At 40.6% G+C, this 21,655-nt stretch overlaps 1 protein-coding gene across 1 annotated transcript in view; it reads left to right on the top strand.

Moving 5' to 3' along the window:
- The window catches only part of nde1 (nudE neurodevelopment protein 1), a 95,992-nt gene that overhangs the window by 52,308 nt on the left and 22,029 nt on the right, over positions 1–21,655 (top strand). The window contains exon 4 of the mRNA XM_084329796.1: positions 12,314–12,462. Within this exon, the coding sequence (XP_084185922.1) occupies positions 12,314–12,462 (149 nt within the window). The remainder of the gene's footprint in view (positions 1–12,313; positions 12,463–21,655) is intronic.

Here is a 21,655-nt window from a genome sequence, read left to right as displayed (position 1 = left end):
CCGCTCACGCTCCGATCCGCTCACATGCACTGCCACCGACACCTCAAGTCGGCAGCAGCACGAAGTCTCGAGGGACTTATTTTATTTGGAATATATTAATGACTGTATATATGCAAAAGTAGCCTAGTTTTAAGTTAAAATATTATAAATGCCTTGATGATGTCATTCTTTATATAGGCCTATCAATTGTTTTTAAGCTCAATAAACTCTGACCGGAATTTATCCCATTTGTCCGGTAGATTGAAATTCTAACGGAAACCCTGGTGTAGGGGCAGTGTTGAGTAGTACATTAATAGTGGAAAAAAGGATTCTGGAGTTTCCAGCGTTTTCTGTAATGATCTTAGAGAAGTAGTCTTTCCTTGCTAAGCGGATGGTTTTATTATAAGCAGTTAAAGCATTTTTGTATAATTATATCACAGCATATGGTGTTTTTTGTTTTTCTCCATTTTCGCTCTGCTGCACGACATTTCCTTTTTTCTTTGTTGACCGTATTATAGTTCAACCAGGGCGAGGCTCTGGTTTTCTTCTTTTTAGTTTTTAGTGGGGCGACAGAATTTAATACAGATGACCGTGCATTATTGAGATTTTCTACCATTTCATTTAGAGAGCTGTCATGATTGTGTGGTTCATGTAGTCTGATAAGATCAGTGAACTTTGATTCAGCCTTGTCGTTTAGGGGCCTCTTTTGAACTATGATTTATTTTTTTGTTTTAGTAAGGGTTATTTGAGTATCAAAAAATACGGTCCGAGAGAGGTAATTCAGTTATTGAGAACTTTTTTATGCTTAGCCCAGTTGTTGTTATAACTAAGTCTAATGTATTCCCAAGCCTGTGAGTTGCATTTGTTATATGCTGTGTTAGGTCAAAGCTATCCAGTAGATTTTTTTGTTCTATAGTTTTGGAGTCCGTTTTCTTATTAAAATGGATGTTCAAGTCTCCATTTAGGATCACCTTATCATATCCGGTAACACATAGTGAAATCAGTTCAGAGAGCTCCTGTATAAATATTGGTGAGTGTCTATTCGGGCGGTATATTGTGACGATAATGGTTGATTCTGTTTTGAGTTCAATGGCAAGATATTCCATCGACATGAACTTGCCTAGTTCTGTGATTCTAAACAAGAGTTTTGAGGAGAAAATTGCTGCAACCCCTCCCCCCTTCTATTTTTTCTGGGTATTTGAAGAAAATTATAGTCTGGTGGACAAGCCTCTATCATTATTGATGTAGCTGTGTCATTATTTAGCCATGTCTCTACTAGGCAGATGCAATCTAAGTTATTTTCTTTAATCAGATCATTTACTAAAAAATTTTTATTATTCAGTGATCTGACATTTAGGAGGGCTAATTTCATTTGTTGGACTTCTTTAGAGGAGGTCTGCTTTGGCTTGACCTTGATGGCCCTGAGGTTAATAGCAGGTAAACGCATTGATGGTGTATAGTTTTTACCATGCCATTGGCTGGTTATGATTACCGGTATGTTTTGAGAGATGGCATGGTAGTTGTACTATACTGTACTGTACTCAGGATGGGTTGATTTGATTGGCAGACTGTCCATCTCCTCTAGTGCATGATGACGAGCTGATTTGATTAGCTCTTTCGGGGACATTAGATCAGACGAAATGGCCTTGTGTGATATGGGGGGGAGGGGAGGACGCCTTGTGCTGCTGCTGCACCTCATGGCGAGATTGTGTCCTTCGTGATTATCTCTCATGCTGGTATGAGTTTGATATCCTTGGAGGCCATTAAGGCATGACACATGTTTGCTGCCAGAAGCCTCGATCCTAAGCGATTTGTGAAGAAGCCATTTCTTTGAAAGCGTTCTGGGTTATTCCAGAAAACATTGAAATTGTCAATGAATTTCAGGCCGTGTATAAGACGGGCAGACCCTAACCATGAATTAAAATTTAGGAGTCGACTAAAGGCTTCTTGTCCTCTGCGAAAGCATGCAATTGGTCCACTGATGGACACATCCAGGGTTTCCGTTAGAAAAAATTGTTGCCGGCCTCAGTGTCCGGTAGATTTCAATCTACCGGTCAAATGAGAGAAATTCCCGTCAGAGTTTATTGAGCTTAAAAACAATTGATAGGCAAAAGAATGACAACAAAACAAAAGAATGACATCCTCAAGGCATGTAGATTTATAATATTTTAACTTAAAACTAGGCTACTTTTGTGTATACAGTCATTATATTCCAAATAAAATAAGTCCAGAGACTCAGTGCTGCTGCTGTCTTTAAATCAAATAGGTGTCTGTGGGCAGTCGGCCCGACATTAATAAACAGCAGTCTGTTATAATCACATTTTTATGAGCTAACGAATTCTGTTATATTGGACATTTGTATTAATTATATCAAGCGAAGAACTGAGAAATTTGGCAGAGAGAGACTGCAACATTATTGTGGGTTTGCGTGATGAATCTCTACTTCCCAACGACTTATTTGCGAGAGTATGCCGCTGCAGAGTCGCAGATTCAGCTGTTTTCAGGCCCTATCTGGGGACCGCTCAGCAGCGCCCCCCCACCCAACAGCTGAATTGCCAATGGCTGAATTGGAGTACTGCACTGTGCCGGCACTGCTGGTGTGCAGCTGTGGCTTTGCAGCTGCACATGCACTCGCAAACCCAGCACTAAGCTCTCGCTGACAACGTCGTTGTCATTATTAGAAGCAACGATGAAACAAATGTAATGATTGTTTCGTTCATCGCATAGGCTATTTAATTTTAGCCTATTTTAATACAATTCAAATAATCAAATTGTGCTTAGAGGGAATTATTTTCACCCGACATTATGACCGGAGAGATTAAATATGTCGGACTTCAACAGATTTTGCCGGTCAAATACCGGTAATTACCGGCTAACAGAAACGCTGGACACATCAGTGTCTATGTACACAGACTGATGTTTGTCTAGTGTGTTCATTAAACGTGTGAAATCCTCTTTCAATGTCTCTGTGCCCTGTCTTCTTTCGCAGGATGTCAAACGATCCAGAGTGAATGACAATTTTTGTTATGCCCGGTCTGATGAGTGTTGGAAGTATTTCGGTCAGCTCTTTCACAGATGTGTTTTAGACATATATTTTCTGTGTTTGCCATTTGTACCGACTCGTAGGAGAACATGCATACAGCGCCAGGTAGGGGAGGGGGGGGAATTGGCACAACGACTAATTGGGACGGGGAGAAAATCAGAGAAAAATCAGAAAAAGATAAATAGAGTCAATGAGTTGCTCATCCTGTTGGATTTGGTGCAGGATAGAAACTCGAGCCTCCAGCTCTACAATCCTCTTACTCATCCTCAGGCAGCTAGTACATTCTGTGGGAGAGCCGAGTCCCGGCATCTTCCCTTAATTCTTGTCTTTTCAGGTTAGGCTAAACTGAAGCTAAGCTAGGTAATTAGCTGGTGATGGTGGGTCTTGTTTTCTTTCAGCCGGGGTCTTTATGCAGTATTCTCGCCTTTCATAAATATCCTCGCCTTCAGCAGTGCCCGACATAGTCCTTTGTGTATAGCTGATAAGACGGAGACGTCTTCATCTCGCTGGTACTCCCACGGAGAGATCTCGCTACTCGTCCTTTCGGCGAAGTACTGCGGATTTGAGAGTGATTGGCATTAATCTGCCCACACTGTCTCCAGCAGGGTTGTTGCTCACCTAGTTGCTTATTTTTAATTTGTGGTGTGATGAAAAATCTTATCACGTTTTTCCAGACTAATTCTCTCCATCCTGGTGGAATTATGTTGCGTCTCGCATATTGAATGCCAATCATCCTCTGCTAAATTTATATTCAATTCACTTTCCCATTTCGTCTTCACATTATATGAGTCACAGTTATTACGGATTTGTAGATTTGTGTACATTTCGGATACTATTTTCACTGGGGTTTGTAATATGCTGCCACCATCATCCCTATCACCCGTTACCTCCTGCTGAAATCTTGCTCTTAATTTCTGAATCATAGACGTGACGTAACTGTAAATATCTAAACAGATTGTCATTTCCCAAGTCAAATTTCCTCATAAATTCCTCAAAGGACATGAAAATGTGGTCTTCTAAAAGTGTACACGGCTGTTATACCCCTGTCCTTCCATCTGTCAAATCTGTTATCCAGTACTCCTGGTCCAAACCTGGGGGTCTGAGAGGGCCATATCAAAAGTATACGGTCTTCTTTTAATTAATTTATTTCCTGACCACCTCCCTCCAGACCGGCAGGGAATGGTCCACTATGAAATGTCCTCCCTGTTGGGCTGTATGTTCTTTCCCCCCCAGTCTATCTTGAGGCTGAACCTGCTCCAGGTGTGTCTCTGTCTTTTCACCTGACCCGGTACATTTGGGAGCACCAGTACACTACATGGTGTATCTCAGCTGAGCCGTGTAGTAGTGGTAGGACTTGGGCTGTGGAACTGAAGGACTTGGGCTGTGGAACTGAAAGCTACTGTAGGCGTGATTGTTAGGAGTAACGCGATTGGGCGCTGAGAGAAACGTCAGTGGCCAATCAGATCGCGCAAACCGAACGCAGAAGTACAACTGGCTTAGGGAAAGTATTCACGCGGCAGGGTCAGACCTCCTCCCTCCTTTACAATTTGCAGTGTTTTAAATTTTACTCTATGCCTGCCTCCTGCCCATAAATCTGGAATTCTTTTTATCCCATGCTATGAATTGGGAGTCTGGGACAACAACCTTGGCACTACATTCATTTTGATCACCTCTATTCTAGAACTAACATCCATCAGGAGCGTGGCCCATCTTGTCCAATCCTTCTGTAGTTTATTATTAATTATATTGTAATTTGCGGCTTCCAGTTTACTCATATCCTTGGTAATAATGATCACTCCCAGGTATGTTATTGATTCAGCTTCCCATTTCAATTTGTAGTCCTTCCTCATTATCTTACTGGGTATGAAGTTAACACTTTCAGTCCCAGGCCGTGTTTTCCTTTTTACCCTGTTGATGCCACGGTCCACGGCCCATGTAACGTTAATATCGCCTAATCTATGTTTTAAATTATGCTATGTGTCTAATCTGCCCATCGCTTATCAAAGAATCATTTTCCAGTCAACATTGGCAAAGCAGATTGTGTTTTTATCGCTTCATTTCCTTTTTATAGCATTTTGAAAACCACTCTGTTTCGAAGAAAAAACAACACATTCCCTGATAATCGCCTTTTACTGGAATATTCCAGAACGTTATCATTTGTCGGTCTATTTATGAATCGTTTTCAAATAAACGCTAGATGGCCGATAGTATATGTGTGCGCACGCACGCTCGTGCCGTGCGCTGATAATCGCTGCTATTATTTCCTCATGGCTTTTACAGTGAAACAGCCATATCACATATAGTGGAAACGCTTATATCTCCATGAAAACGAGTCCGATTATCCTAACACTGATAACATAGATTCCTTACCTGACATCAGATGGTATCCAAATGGTATATTCCAATTCCTGATCACCATTCGAAAAATCGATAAGTATATTGATCCAACGTGTGTACAGTATAACCCATGCTCGCCGCGGCTCAGAGGCTCCAGAATGAACTCTGGTAACTCCGGCTGCATCAGTGGACTGGAAAATGTGGACTGGAATATTTTTTTCCCCCATACATTTTCATTGAGTCCATTCCAAAAGGGTGATTTACCATCTGGGAGACGATAGGGGGCGCTTTTTTCACATCTGATCGCCGGCGGCCCCTGGATCTCCAACGGTAGGCTCGCGTGATGCAATACGATTTCAGATCACTAAAAAAAAAAGAAAAAAAAAAATCAGAGAAAAGCCGTGACGTGGCTTTCAACGTCACAATCGTAAACCCGAGATTAGCCATGAGTGGCGCTCAAAGTGTTAAAAGTGAGAATTTGGGTTTTGGAGACGTTCAATTTATATCCAGACATCCAGCCGTAGTCGTTTAGAGCAGTCATAAGGTTAGGGAATGTTAAACCTGGATTTTTGAGGTATATGATGATGTCGTCTGCAAAAAGGCCTATTTTGTGCTCTCCCCTTGCTATTTGGATGCCCTGTAACTCTCTACTTTCATTAATAGCCTGTGCCAACGGTTCAACAAAAATCGTGAAGAGGGCCTTTTTAAGTGTCCAATTCCAACATTCCAGATTCCAACATTACTGGAGCTAGGTCTCCTTTAACTCATTCTCTGCCACGCTGTTTCCGGAATATGGCTATGCTAGGCCTGCCGCGATAAGCAATAAATCGATTAATTGCCGCGATAATTAAAATGAATGCAATGATTTTGACGGGCGCGATTAATTGCTATTTGCGCGTTTGTTTTAATGAGGCGGACCCAGTGCCCCTTGTCAGTCACTGTCCGTGTTACTCATACAAACAGAGTAAACACAGTTTTCAATCAATCAATAACAACATTAACGAGACCCTCGTTGTGTCTATTCTGCTAACGCTAACGTTACCTCTCATTGTGTCTATTCTACAAGCGTTAACGTTAGCTAGGCTGTCTATGCTAACGTTAACGAGCATTAGGCTAACAAGCTGTAACGTTACCAGTCGCGTCTATTTGCTAACGTTAGCATTAGGTAATAACCGGTTTAAAATGGATGGTGATTACCTCACGTTGTGTCTATTCTACTAGCATTAACGTTACTCATACAAACAATCAATAGCGAGTTATATTGATCACGCTATGTACGATAGCCATGCTAAAACGCTAGCACAACATTAGCACCTAACCTAACAACAAGCCTTAACAAGTCAGCGATCTTTTTGCGAGACTAAACTCTCCGCTCGGTGGCAAATTGTGTTGATGTCGGTTTTGTTTAATCAATAAATGAGGCAGAATACACAGTGACTGTATCCTTTGTTTATTGCACTTGTGCCTGCTGCAACCATAATGATTATGAAATCCTAGAGACGCGTCTCTATTCAGTGGTCTGCAGTGTTTCACGTGACTTTTCTGGTACCCAAAAAGTACCTGATAATCACAACATAATCACAACAATACTTCCGGTCCGGTCGGTGGGCTTCAAAATAAAAGTCTTAAACACCGGAAAAGACGGAGCGGTGGGCTTCAAAATAAAAGTTTTGGGAAATAAATTTCTCCAAAAAAAAAATTCTCTAACCGGTCGCAATAATATCGCTTATCGCGATATTTTCGGGGGCAATTAATCGCCCAGCAAAATGTGTTATCGTGGCAGGCCTAGGCTATGCGCTGCCACGCATTAAACCAATGGAGTCAGTCACCTTGTTTGCAGTGCTATAACTATATTCTATATTATAGCTATGGATGCAATACTATGGCCCATTTGACATTGAGTATCTATCGTTCAAGATGTGAAAAAGAAAAAAAATTCCATCCATACATTCCCGTTTTATAATATGAATTCCCGTGAATATAAGTGGTTTTAGAGTGCTTTGGGGTAATTCCTGGGAGGCTAGTAATAGCCTGCAACCAGGGCCGCCTGGGAGAAATGAGAGAGAGAGAGAGAGAGAGAGAGAGAGAGAGAGAGAGAGAGAGAGAGAGAGAGAGAGAGAGAGAGAGAGAGAGAGAGAGATATATATATTTAGCCGGCTACTGACGCTGGTCCACAGAACGTTAGCCAGCCAGCTAGGCATTGCTAGCTATTTGAAAGAGAGATATCCACGGCGGGAATAGAATAGAGTGCATTTAAAAACTCACCAAACGTCCAAGAGGAAGGAGACAACCGTGGAGTTGACTAAGTTCATCTGCCGAACGACGTCCTCTTCGTCTTGGCATAACCTCCAATGCTGCACACGCTCCCGTGGAAATAGTCAGCCGCACGCCGGCCGACTGTACCTTACCTGTAACCCCTCCCCTCATTGAAACCAATAGTGTATCTGCAGAGCCACAGAGCTCCAATAGTATATCTGCAGAGCCCGGAACAAGTCAGACGCATTCTACAAACGTGTCTAATGTGAAATATATAAGCGAAACTAGATTTTAGGTCTGTGATGAAAAGCGGCCTCGCGGGAAGGGGGGCCTCGCAAAAAATAAAATAATAATATTAAATTTTTTTTTTCTTTTCTTTGGCGAGGCCCCCCTTCCCGCAAGGCCCTGTGCGACCGCACTGCTTGCACACCCCCTGAGGCGGCCTTGCCTGCAACGTATATTATACTAAATCCATTGGCATTTCGTCCCTATAGGGAGGTGTAGTCTGACGTCACTGGTTGTTCCACCCGTATAGGGATTTATCATTGGGAAAATGGATTATCGGCTATTGTAACAATTCTACCGCATGGAAATTGAAAAGCTTTCCATTTTTGCACAACATGAGTTCCCTTCTATCACTAACATAATTGTTTAAAGGGGAACTATTTTACTATTTCTTTCACTATTTGGGCACTTTTACACAATTCCTGTGAGTCTATGGAACACCTCTGTAAGGTGTAAAAAAAAATATTGTTTTGTATTTCTAATCAAGTACTCAAAAACAGCATTTTTCTACCTCAAGATCTTAAGCCGTTTTGAGGCTGGGCTCTAACCACTGTGTGGCCTGGTGCCAACTGCCACATCAACTGCCACATTATTATGCAGCTGAGAAATCTCTGACATCACAGATATGCACATTTTCAGATGACTCAGTTCAGTGAGGGTGAATATTGTGAGAGGAGAATTGGAAGAATGCGCCAATATGAGAATTGGAGACATAGATCCTATTAATATAAGTCCACATAGCTAGGAAACAATGCTAAACACTGAAAAAGGCCATTTATAAGATAGTTCCCCTTGATGATTTTTGGTTGAAATAAAATGTGGCGATTGTTTTTGATTAATTGCAAATATTTTCATGTTGAGCTATAGATTGTGGATGAATAACCACAGAAAGGTACACCATGCAAATGTTAATGCTTTATTTGTTTTAAACGAGACGGTTTAGAAATGGGCAATGGGGAAAGAAATACATTGCGTTGGACAGAGGGTGGAACACGAAAAACGGCAATGACGTAACCACTACACCTCCCTATACACGCTACAATTAAAAATTCAAATGCATATGATTGGTATTATGTTCCATCATGAATGCTTGAAAGGGGGGGTAGTTTCTGATTAATTGATTGTCAATAACGGCATTCGTTAGTAAAACAACATACGCTGATCAGGGCGATGGCTATGAAAACAAGGCACAATCAAGCTGAAATTTACATTAAATTGCTCTTACCTGTGGCCGGTGGGATTCCAAAAAGAATATTCCAATTATTTGATTGCCATCTGTTAGATCGTATGTCCATTTGGCCCACGACATAACCCACCACAGCATAATGAATTGGGGGTCCCGAAAACTATTCAATGTGAAGCCCTAGGTTTAGGTTACTAGAAAAGTCCGCCCGGACCAATATAATCGACGCACAGCCGAATACAGTTTCAAAGGATGTGCAATACCGGCAGCATTCCACCAGGCGGCGGTATTGGACTTTTGCGATCTCAGACTCATTCCCTATGGTAACACCAAGTTCCCTGGATGAATAATGAATAGAAATATCGGAAAAAAGGAAAAACTATCAAATAAAGTATATATACGTGGTTGGCGTTCAAAGGATGGTGCGCAATAACATATATAATCGTTGTTGGCAGAGAAAGAGTTAAAGATTCTGTACCACTCGTTCGTTCGGGAAACCATCACTTACTGGAGTTTTGTTTGCTTTCAGTTTTCCTATGGCTATATCCAATTCTTCTCTCGTGATGGGGGCAACTAAAGCTTTGTTTTCAATTTTTCCTATACTTGGGAGATCTAAAGAGGTTAGAAACTGTCAAATTTTTTCCTCATTTTCCATCTCAGGTTGTGAGTATAGTTTCTCATAATATTCTTTGAATATCAATCAATCAATCAATCAATCAAATCCTTTATTTAACCAGATAAGAATCATTGAGATTAAAATCTCTTTTTCAAGAGCGATCTGGCCAAGCAAGGCAGCAGAAAGTTTCAACATAAAAAAGAACATCACAATAAAATACAGATAAAACATTTACATCAAGCTCCAATTTCAGGCAAGTTATCAAACAGGCAAATGATCAAACACAGTTGCACTGTCCGAGGGAACTGAGTTCGTAGGATTTTAAAATGGCTTTGAATTCTCCGAGGGTGACCAGTCCTGGTAATTTTAGGTCCTCCTGTATCTTGTTCCAAGATGAAGGAGCAGCATATTTAAAAGCCCTTTTTCCCAATTCAGTTCTCATATGGGGAACTTCCAGTGTTAGAGCAGCTTGAGAACGAAGGGCATACTTATATTGCTTTGTGCACAGAAGCACACTTGGGTACGAGGGAACCCGTTTAAGCAGAGCTTTGTGCACAAGAGAGCCATCAAGAAAATCGCCGTATTTGTAGAGATGGGTAACTTGCAATGGTATATAGGGTGCAATGGTGCACTCGATTTCCACATCCCGTGACAAAGCGTAAGGCAGAATGGTACACAGTATCAAGCTTTCTAAGGTACTGATCAGGTGCATACATGTAGAGTAAGTCACCATAATCGAGTAGTGGTATATATGTTGAATTTCGTCAGGTTCGTAGGTCGCTTCATCAGGGGTTCCCTAATCTTGTGTATAAAGTGTCTGTTGTGTCTGATTTTGGTTGCCCTTGGCCCAGATTCATAGGTTTGTTTAGCAAATCTCAATTTATTTTCTAGTTCCTCCCTCCCCATCTCTTCTAATTGTTTCTTTATTTCTTTCATCTGCTCCCTTGTGCCCCCCCCCCCCCCCATGTGCTTGTTTCTCAAGTTCTCAGATTTCCCTGTAACTCATCATATCTTAACCTCCTATTCTACAAATGTTTAGTTTTAATTCAGTTTTAATTTTGTATTCGTTTTTCTTTGTATATTATAATATGGGGGTATTTGTCAGGGGCAAGATTTAAGAAGTTCAGAATAAGTATTGTGTAATACAAACACATCACACATACTAAATAAAAAAAATCACTTTGTGAAGGCAATTCACTCAGTCATATAATGTTAGACATCCCAGCCTCAATGAACATTATGCACCAATGCCTCCTCATGTTTGCTGTGTTGACACATTTGACAGTGACTAAAACTAAAGAATCTTCTGTGTATATTAGTAAGTGGTTAGTTTCAGTACAAAATATAGTTTCAGTTTGTTTTAGTTTTTTTTCTTCTAAAGTCTAGTATATTTTTTTATTTCAGTTAACCTTAACTAAAATCTTATTTTTTCACACCTAGTTTTATATTTTTGTTTGGGTTTAGTTAACTAAAATAACCTTGGCCTGATACCCCCCAACACGCACACTTGCGCTGATACTTCCTGTCACATGCTGCCCAACCCGCTCAAAAAAGGACATCACCAAAACTCATCTTATGTCTACAGGGAATATGAAAGTCATGTGGTGTAACTCCCTGTTTATAGCTTGTCGACTGTTGTACCAACCCTCGGGTTTTAATTTTTTTTTTAACTTTTTAAATAGCTGGTACAGATTTAAATTTTGTTCAGTGTTGGTACAACCCCACATTGCTTGAAAACAATGCAAAACACTGGAAAAGGCCATTTTTACAATAGGGGACCTTTAAGATTTCCATGGTTTACAACATCAAAGTCTCAAGAGAAGTCTGCTCACTTTGCCACCATCTTGATAACGGAAACTAACGAGACCTGACCCCATTTTACACATGTGCCATCCTGTTTCTGCCTCAACGTTTTTAGTTACCCAGGCAACCTTACCTGCAGAGGTCATGATTCATTATACAACTCGCATTTCACCTCAAAATACAGATTATAATTTTACTCTACATAAAATAACATATTTCATTATTTTCTCTGAATGTTTGTTTTGTAGCAAGTAGTTTTGCCATCTTCAGCATTACGAATCTGATTTTAATTTTCGCAGAGGTCACTGGGGTGGAGTGAAACTAGGTTGCCTATTGACTCACACATATGTCCCTATTAGTCACTAGGCTTGACTATGAATAAACTACTTTCATTATGTTTACTCAGATCTACCCGGCCAAGGTAGCAGTTATTAAACCAAGGTTAGTTATCCTTCCTGGGGTCCGTAACATACATGGACAGTATTCCAGTAGAGAACACAAATAGAACTTTAAGGTTTTAATTGGGTGATGATGATTCAGTTTTAATAAATGATGTGCATAATTATACACACATTATAACAGATTTGACTGAGCTCTTGATACAAGGACTCCTAACATACATGAGTTCTTAATTCTAGTCACTGTTCTTTTTGGCTATAAAAGGTTTGTTTACATTGGTCATGTTTGTAAACACTGGAGTGAAACATGTAAATGAAAACATTTCCCATAATCTTGGCGTGTTCTTTTTAAGAAACCCTGCTCTAAAACTCATAGGAATGATTGTAATGTATTTTGCATCGGCTTCTACCAGGAGAAGTATGAGACGCAGCACTCTGAGGCCTACCGGCAGATCTCCACACTGGAGGGGGACCTCGCTCAGACCACGGCCGTCCGAGACCAGCTGCATAAATACATCAGAGAGCTGGAGCAGGCCAACGACGACCTGGAGAGAGCCAAGAGGTCAGAGGTCACAGAATATTTATATATATATATATATATATATATTAACCCTTTATTCGCCAAGGACGAGTTTCCACGTCATTCTCCGCCATGCGTATTCTGCCAATGATGCCGTAAGGCGTCTTTGAGATCAATATTTCAAAAATCTGTGATGGCAATCATATTTTACCCACGGAGTCTTGAGATCCCCTGTTGATCTCCTCTCAACTCTCCAACGGTTCAAGAGCGCCATCTGGTGGCCGATCGGCGGATCGCCCAAACAGGAAATGAGCGGCAGGAAGTGGTGCTCATCCATATTCGGTCAGGCCACTCGCGGGACTCGAGCTCGACACTGGATAGCGATCCATTGCCAATAACTCGATAAACAACATGATTTGGACGTATATACTATTATACAACCTGGAAATGGATCGCATATATCAACATCCCATAATGGCAATCTTTTTGCTCCACGCTCATCACCCAACGCTACGAGGAGACTGGGGTGAGTTTCAGCCTGTTTGTTTACCATTTTTGATACAAACTGCTATGATCAATATATCACCCATACTACATGATTCATTTAACGTCGGCCACAGACTTATAACCCCCCCCCCCCCCCCCCCCCCCCCCCTCCGGTCACCAGCAGATGATGAGGCAAGACGTTTAGGACCTTGTGCAATTGAAAGTTTTATTATTACGTCAATTGGTATCAAACTACATTTGATGATCTAATATATGTATTTAGGGCTATAAATCACATTCTGCAGAATGCTGCAGAAAACGATAAAAACATATTTATACTTTAGACCGTATTTTAGTATGAATATGAGAATGAAAAAGTAGAACGTTGCTACATCCTAAACGAGAGATAATTGACGTTGAATGGGCCATAGTAATGTCAATTTATCAATATAATTTAAAAAGTTATAGCCCTGCAAAGAAGGGGAACTTCTCCATAGACAAATAGAGCTGGCAGAGGACGGTATAATGATGTACATAAGCGTGGCAGAGAAAGGGTTAATATTAGGGGTGTAACGGTACACATGTACCTCGGTTTTGGAGTCACGGTTCGGTACAGGGTTTTGGTACGTGGTGGAAAGTTTGGCTTTCCATGTTCCACTCAGGGGTGATGTATTGGGCAGTTACTGTTAATTAGGGCTGTCGACAATTTATGGGACGGAGAGATAAATGTTCAATTATGAAGGAGAGAAGATAATATCTCAATTCAGATACAATTGAACACGCATGGTTCCAAAGATATTTAATGTTTCTCTGCATATTTTTACACTGCCAACAAAGTACTGGGTCAATGACCGTTGTCTCTTCTTCGGAATGGATTTGGTGCCAGATGTCATTTCTGCCCGTCTCCGTCATCAACCTGAGACCGAAAGTACTTAGCCACTCCCCTCCTACAACTAGTTTTTTCACACAGCATGGGAAATAATTAGAGCTGGGCCGGACTATTATCGCACGATAATACAATTGACGCCGTTAATCTATTCTCAAACTTGGGTCTCCTCTCCTCTCTCTGTCTGCACGAGAAGCGAGCCGCAGTGACTCAGCGAGCCACTCACACTAACAGAAAATACACATACGGGTACTTCAGGGAGGGGCCTGTCTGGCTCCGTGTGATCTCTCCGTTTGAGAGAACAAAACGAAAGTCTGGGTACACTTTACGAAAGTCAATGCCGACAACGCACGTTGCCACAAGTGCAATAAAACATTTGCAAGTATGGGTGGCAATACAAGCAATTTGTTAAAACATCTGTTGTCAAAACATAACATTAGTCTGCAGAAATGCGCCGTTTTCGACTGCTTTGCTTGCAGTGTTCCATCTCCATACACGTCCACTGCAGGTAAGCCAAGATAATAGGGAGTTAGCTAGGCTAATAACGAATTATTACGAATAGGCTAATAAATTAAATATAATTGCTTAGCTAATTGTTTAGCTACAAATATATTTGAAAGATGACAACTTTTTATAGATCGCCATTCGTCAGGCTGAGGCTGCAGCCACCATGTCCCAGCCCACCCCTCCTCCCTCTACACCACCGGTCCCAGCCAAGCCAAGTCCCTTCACCCTATACTAGCAGCTAGGAAGGATGACGGAGGATAGGGTGGACAGGGCTGTGACCCAGTTTGTTGTCAAAGGCCTTCTGGAGTCCAAGGGCTTTAGGTAACAACTAATCATTCAGTGTATATCGTTTTTTTTAATCTTACATTTGTTGTTTATTATAAAAAGTCTAATTCAGACACATTTAAAACATTGTTGCTGCTGTTGCTGAATAATATTTATTTATTATATTTATAATTTATTCATAAAGTTATATAAAAGACAGGGTTCGTACGGGTGCTGGAAATCCTTGAAAATGCTTGTATTTCAATGTGGTGTTTTCAAGGTTTGAAAAGTGCTTGAATTGTGTATAAAGTGCTGGAAAGTTATTGAAATTGTAATTGCACTGTATATACTTTCATAATAAATCGCTATCTGACTGAATAGTTAGGTTTTTAGATAAAGAAATACAATTTTGGAGATCGCCTTTCACCAAAATGAAGAGGAATCCTCTCTCGAGCCTCGCCACTCTCATGCCCGCCCCGCCAACGGCACCCCCGCCCCTCCTGAATGTTAAATGTATTATTATTATGTGCGCCCTTACTAATTTTTGTTCTACAGAGGCCGATGTAGTAAATCCAGTACGTGACGTCACTGACGTTTCCTTTCCATTCCTGTTCCGGTCTATTATTTGTCAATGATTGTTGTTGATATATATAGCGGCACTACGACCGCATCTCGCCCCGCCTGAGAAATAAATATGCCTACGAAGCTAAAGATGATCTGAGTCAATTGAGTTCCATTCAATCGCCACCGCAACGCACTCCGTTTAACACTGAAAAGCTTGCTTTAATCCCAGTAACGTTAGCGAGCTAACGTGAGCAAGCTTCTTATTTAATTTTTTAAGACGTTAGCAAGCTAGTGAGCTAGCGTTGCCACAGACACTGAAAGCCAATTTACCTTCAAACAAGTTTTGTTTAGCTAACGCCATTATGCATCGGAGCTGTGGTTTCGCTGTGATCAACATGGCTAACAAGCAAATCAATTCTTTCTATTTAAGGAATGTTCTGTAGGATATGTCGGCAACATAAGAAGCCAGGCAGCTACTAGGGGTAGCTGTTTGTGTGAAATAACAAGAGAGGAGAATAGAACGTGCGTCAACTAACTGTGCGTCTGTATTGCAACCAATAACACGGGCAATCATATAGCTTACATCCTGGTCCCTGCTGGGACGTACCAACTGAACACACCACTGTAGGGGGTTATATAAAAATCCTAGGTTGATTTGATTTTGTATACATGTTAAGGCTCAATGAGCTGATTGACTGCCTACCTCAAAGACTGTTCTTTTGCACATTTTCAGTAAATATTTGATTGAAATTGAAGTTTTATCTGGTGATTATTTGAGTGATTGTTTCATATTGGCTCAGCCAGGTTATATAGGATGCCAAGTCTACACCATGTTGGTTGTTTATAGCACAATAACATCTGATTTAATGTGATGGAAGAAGTAAAATGATCATTTTGAGTAAATATTTAATTTACCACAGCCGCATAAGATGCTGGAAAAGCTTGAAAATGCACCTTGAAAAAGCTTGAAAATGCACCTTGAAAAAGCTTGAAATGTGCTTGAATTTTGCTTTGGAAAAGGTGTAAGAACCCTGAAAAGAACATTGCTGTTGCTGAAGAAATAATATTTATTTATAAAGTTATAAATGATAAAGCAATGTCGATAAAGTACCGAACCGTTAAGCAGTATCGATAAGAGTAGTAGTATTGATAAAATCCTAACGATACCCATCCCTAGGTAGAACACACATATTTTGAATGCCTTCGGCAGACTTTAAATGAGCCATTTTAATCTAGATTAACTCCAGGATTGCAGATAGATTCATCTAGATTAAAAAAAATTATCTATGCCCACCTCTAGAAATAATAGAGCCGGACTATCCAACAATAATTAACATATTTACAAGTTGGATTACGTTTTGTAAATAAGGAGACGGATAGAGAGAATTTCTGAGGAATTGTGAGCTCCTTAACTCATTCAGTGCCAGCGTGTATCCCCATCCTTGCTGTCAATGGGCCACGCTTTAAAAGATAGGCATTTTCATATAATATAATAATATTCTATATTATAGCTATGGAGACAATACTATGGCTCATTTGACAGTCACTATCTCTCGTTCAACATGTACAAAATTGTTAACCTTTTCATGTATACGTTTGCGTGTTATCCCGTGGTGAATATTGTATAGTTTCAGAGTGATCTGGCATATTCCTGGAAGCTGAGTTATGGAGCGCTATGTGAATTTCTATTTTTATTTTTATTTCCAAATCAAAGGTATATAATAGGTTATATGTTTTATCATGAAGGCATCAAAATGGGTGGGGGGGTGTTTTGTGATGCTCTGATCATCCGTTTTTGAGTATGTGACATATGATCGTTGCGATCTATGTGAAATCATTGTAGGATCAAAGTAGGATTGATGTCATATAGGGCTGACCTTCGAAGCTTTTTTCGGCAATCGAAGCTTCGGGGCCGAGCTTCGATTTTAATTCGAAGCTTCGAATTTTTTTTTTTTTTTTTTTTTTTTTATCTTTTTTTTTAATTTTTTTTTTTTTTTTTTATCTTATGTTGTGGGACTTGTACAGCACTTTCGTGAACGTTGTTGTTTTTAAATGTGCTCTATAAATAAAGTGGGTTGGATTCATTAATTAAGTAGCCCCTTTCGTGACTGACTCATCCAACAAGGTTTCACTCGGCTGTGTGATTTAATTCAAGGTGGATCGCTGTTGTCGTTTGAACAACTTCAGATTTCATGGGAACTACCAATCCCCCAAATCAAGAATGTTTAAGATGAATGAAGTAAGATTTTGATTATTTGAAATATGGCCTGTGTAGACTAAACTATGCACAGAATTATGTCAGTCTACAAGGTCCGGCAATGTAGACCTTGTAGACTCCACTACAGACCAATTATCAGTGAATGTTCATGCATTTTTAAGAAGGGCAACTTCCACAAAAAAACAAAGAACTCACCAAAACATCTCAGTAGCACCTTATCTAAATGTTATATTTCATATATGGAGATTCATATTTATTTATGTATTGCATGCATTTCTACATTTTATTTCCTATTTTGTTTATTCATCCCAGTATCTTTCTTTCTTATGTGTGGAATTCTACAAGGTGCGCGCGCACACACACACACACACACACACACACACACACCTACACACACACCTACACACACACACACACACACACACACACACACACACACACACACACACACACACACACACACACACACACACACACACACAAATCGAAGTAAAAAAAAAGAAAAATTGAGATTTTATTTTTATTTATTTTTTTACTTCGATTTTTTTTTTAATGTTCGAAGCTTGTGCCATCGAATCGAACGTTCGAAGCTTCGAAGCATTTAAGACAGCCCTAATGTCATATAGTCCTTACCTTTGCTAGGAGGTATTCCAAAATGAATATTCCGATTGTGATTTCCAGTATTGATGTCCATTGGGTCCCTGACATGAAATGGGACAACCTGTGCATCAAGTGTGCTGGACGCGTTCCAAGTGGCTCGAATGAAGCCTTTCACTTGCCCGGGTCCCATTTCTCCGCCCGGACCATATAAAATGTAACACACAGTGTGAAATAATGTTTCAAAGGGTAGGCGATACTGCCACCTAGCATGATTCGGCCGGCATTGCAATCTCGAGGTCTCAGAATGAGTCCCAATAATACACAGAGGTCCGTGAGACTGTATAGAATATTAAAAGTGAATAAAAGAAAAAAACGATAAACCGATAAACCCGAGATTTCTCAGGGTTCTGGCGCTCAACCGCTGGTGAGATGACCCGACTTTTTTCGTGATTGACGCAGAATGAGTTAACTCTTTGGGCGCCAAAAACGAGTATACTCTTGTTTCGTCACCACCGCTCGAGCGCCGTTTTTGGATCCTTTGATATTTTTCCTTTGATCCCCATTCGAAACACTCGCCATGTGGCTGTATCGCCTACCTTTTGAACTGTGGATATCGGTTGTCTTCCAGTACTGAGTTACCTCCAGCTTCTTCCGCCTCGGAGTGGATCAGGACATAGCAATCGGCCGGAGATTCGGTGCCTCAGACCTATTCTTTCCCGTAGGGTAGCCAGGCCCAATATACACGACTAATTGCGATCGCCATCGGACGACTGGGATTTATTCATTTTGGAGTACCTTCTGACTGAGGTAAGGTCTATGTTAGTATATATATCTTGGTTTTTTTTTTACCTAAAACATGCCTCTTATGTACCGATCAGTGTCGTATTTTACCGGACCTATGCTTTTGGTAACGATGATTTTTTTGATTTTGTGAAGACACATATGTATATGGTATATACCTTTTTGATTTGGAAGTATTTGGAGTTTCAGGCGAGCAACCCGAACGATTTGGGCATAATGCATATAACCTGTCATATCTCGTGATCTAGGAAAGAGGACTGGATTATTTTGGAAAGGGGCGATGTTTAGCATGGAATAGCGCACAAACTACAGTATGTAGAAATGAACTGGTTAGTCAGTGTTGGACTATGAACAATGCCTGTCAAATGAGCCATACTATTGCCTGCATAGCTATAATACAGAACACACGATGGGTCCACAAACATCGCTAAAATGGTCAATAACGCTGGCACCATTGAGTAAAGATGGGAAAACAGCATGGCGGTCAATGACGGCGGCAAGTCACATATTATACATCGAAGAGCTGGAGCAGGCCAATGACAACCTGGAGAGAGCCAAGAGTTCAGAGGTCACACAGATAATTTTTATATATATATATATTATATATATATATATACACATAGGGCTGCAACTAACGATTATTTTGGTAATCGACTAATCTGTCGATTTATTTTTTCGATTAGTCGACTAATCTAACGATTATTTTTGTCATTCGATTAGTCGACTAATCTAACGATTATTTTTCTCACACCCTCAATCTCTGCTTCCTGTGGGCATGGCTCCTTCTCCAATGCATGTTTTTACCTCACATGCTCAAGTCTGCACACCTGTGAATGTCACCCTGTTGTCCAGTCCCTCTGCCTTAACAGTTAACTTAACAGGCATTAAAGCGTTCCGTCTTGGGACGGATATCCGTCCATTTGATTTGGAGATTCCGTCATTTGATTCGGAGTCGTGACGGATTTTAACCTGAGCCAATCAGAGGCGTCAAATATCCTTTTTTCCCCTACCGCGGCCAATAGGGGGTATCTGCAGAGCCGCAGAGCCAGGCTGGACGGGTATAAGTGGTCTGGACAAGTATAAGTGGTCTGGACAAGTAGTTGCGAATGGGGGGGGGGGGGGGGGGGGGGGGGGGGTTCGTCTCGTTTACATAGGTACATTATACATAGACAGTAATGTTACATCTAGACATGTAATAATAGAGTAAACTTGTACCCATACAGTGTTACATCTAGACATACCAGATCTAGTAATAATAGAGTAAACTTAACTTTCGTCTCAGTAACAATGTTCATAAAGTGTTGAGTGCTACAGTGTAGGTTAGTTTATTAGGACAATTCCACCATTGTGGGGCAAGGACTAAGAATAGGCGACTTCTCTTTGATGACCCGACTTCTCTTTGATGACCCTCCCGGAGCTTGGATAGGAGTAGGAATAAACTGTACATATACAGCACTGTTTGAACCTGGCACACAACATACTTCACATGTCATTTTTTTTTTGTGGAGACGAAGATGATGAGTACCGGTCTTCTCCTCAGACATAAAATCAGTTTTTCAATACAAGTACGACTCAAGACACAGAACATTAGTATGCAAAATAAAAAATGAACACAGATTTTGAGTGTGAATGAAAACTTTATTGCAACAAGATTGCAGAATGGGTACAATACAGTACGGCTCAATACACACAATTGTTAAGGGGATGCAGACCAGAGAAAGAAGTTTTGTCTTGTCTTCTCGTACTGAAAACGTGACTGTTAGCACAGAGACGGCTGCAGTTACACACAGGGCCATTTTCGTTTCGTTTTCAGGGTCAGTTTCGCTTTTCAGAACGAAACGTAATGGCAGGCAAGTTGCCCAGTCCACACGAGCGCTGGATTTAATATAACCATGATTGTATGTGCGCAGTTGCACTGTTCCACAGTCATTTGCGAGCAATCGGCAAATTCTCAGGCAAATGCAACCAACCAGAAGGCGAGATTGTTCTGAGTTTACAGCCCTTTCACCCGCCTCCGCTGTGCTCAGCACCAATGGGAAGCGCCCATTTTGAGACTCTCTAGCGTCTAGCTCTACTCGCGAGTAAACTTGACTCATCAACAACATGCAGCAACTTTTACGAGACCGTAAGTTCATTTGACTTATTCTAGTCTAAAGAAACATATATATTACTATTGCTATTGATACATCTAGGTAACGTGAATGCCACAAAACGAATGCCTTTTGTTAATCAGAGCGTTATTTACGCGACAAGCAGTGTGTTGTTGTCGTTGTTGTTGTTGTTGGTGGTGTTTCGTGTGTGTGCTTGCGCCGCTCGCTTTCTGATAAATGTATGAATGTTGATAAATCTAGATAACGTTAATGCCACAAAACGAATGACTTTGTTAATCAGAACGTTATTTGCGTTATCAATTGTTTTTAAGCTCAATAAACGTATTTCTCCCATTTGTCCGGGAGATCTCTGGGTAACAGTACTGTATATTTGCATATCATATATGTCACAAATGTAACATTACTACCTGTATGTCATGTATGTCACTATGAATTGAAAACGGGGGACCCTGATGTAAACAAGACGAACGTCTTTCTCTGGTCTGCATCCCCTTAACAATTGTGTGTATTGAGCTGTACTGTATTGTACCCATTCTGCAATCTGTTAAATATTGATTGATTGTTATTAACAGATTGCAGAATGGGTACAGTACAGCTCAATACACACAATTGTTAAGGGGATGCAGACCAGAGAAAGACTTTCGTCTTGTTTACATCAGGGTCCCCCATTTTCAGTTCATCATAACATATATGACACACATGACATACAGATAGACAATACTGCTACATCTATACATTTATGACATACCAGATTTACAAATACAGTAGCCTATTGTTTGTGATACAAAAATAGTCTAA

This window comes from Notolepis coatsorum, assembly GCF_963971535.1.
Source record: "Notolepis coatsorum genome assembly, chromosome: 14".
NCBI classification, from domain to species: domain Eukaryota; kingdom Metazoa; phylum Chordata; class Actinopteri; order Aulopiformes; family Paralepididae; genus Notolepis; species Notolepis coatsorum.
This window is presented reverse-complemented; position numbering and strand designations above follow the sequence as displayed.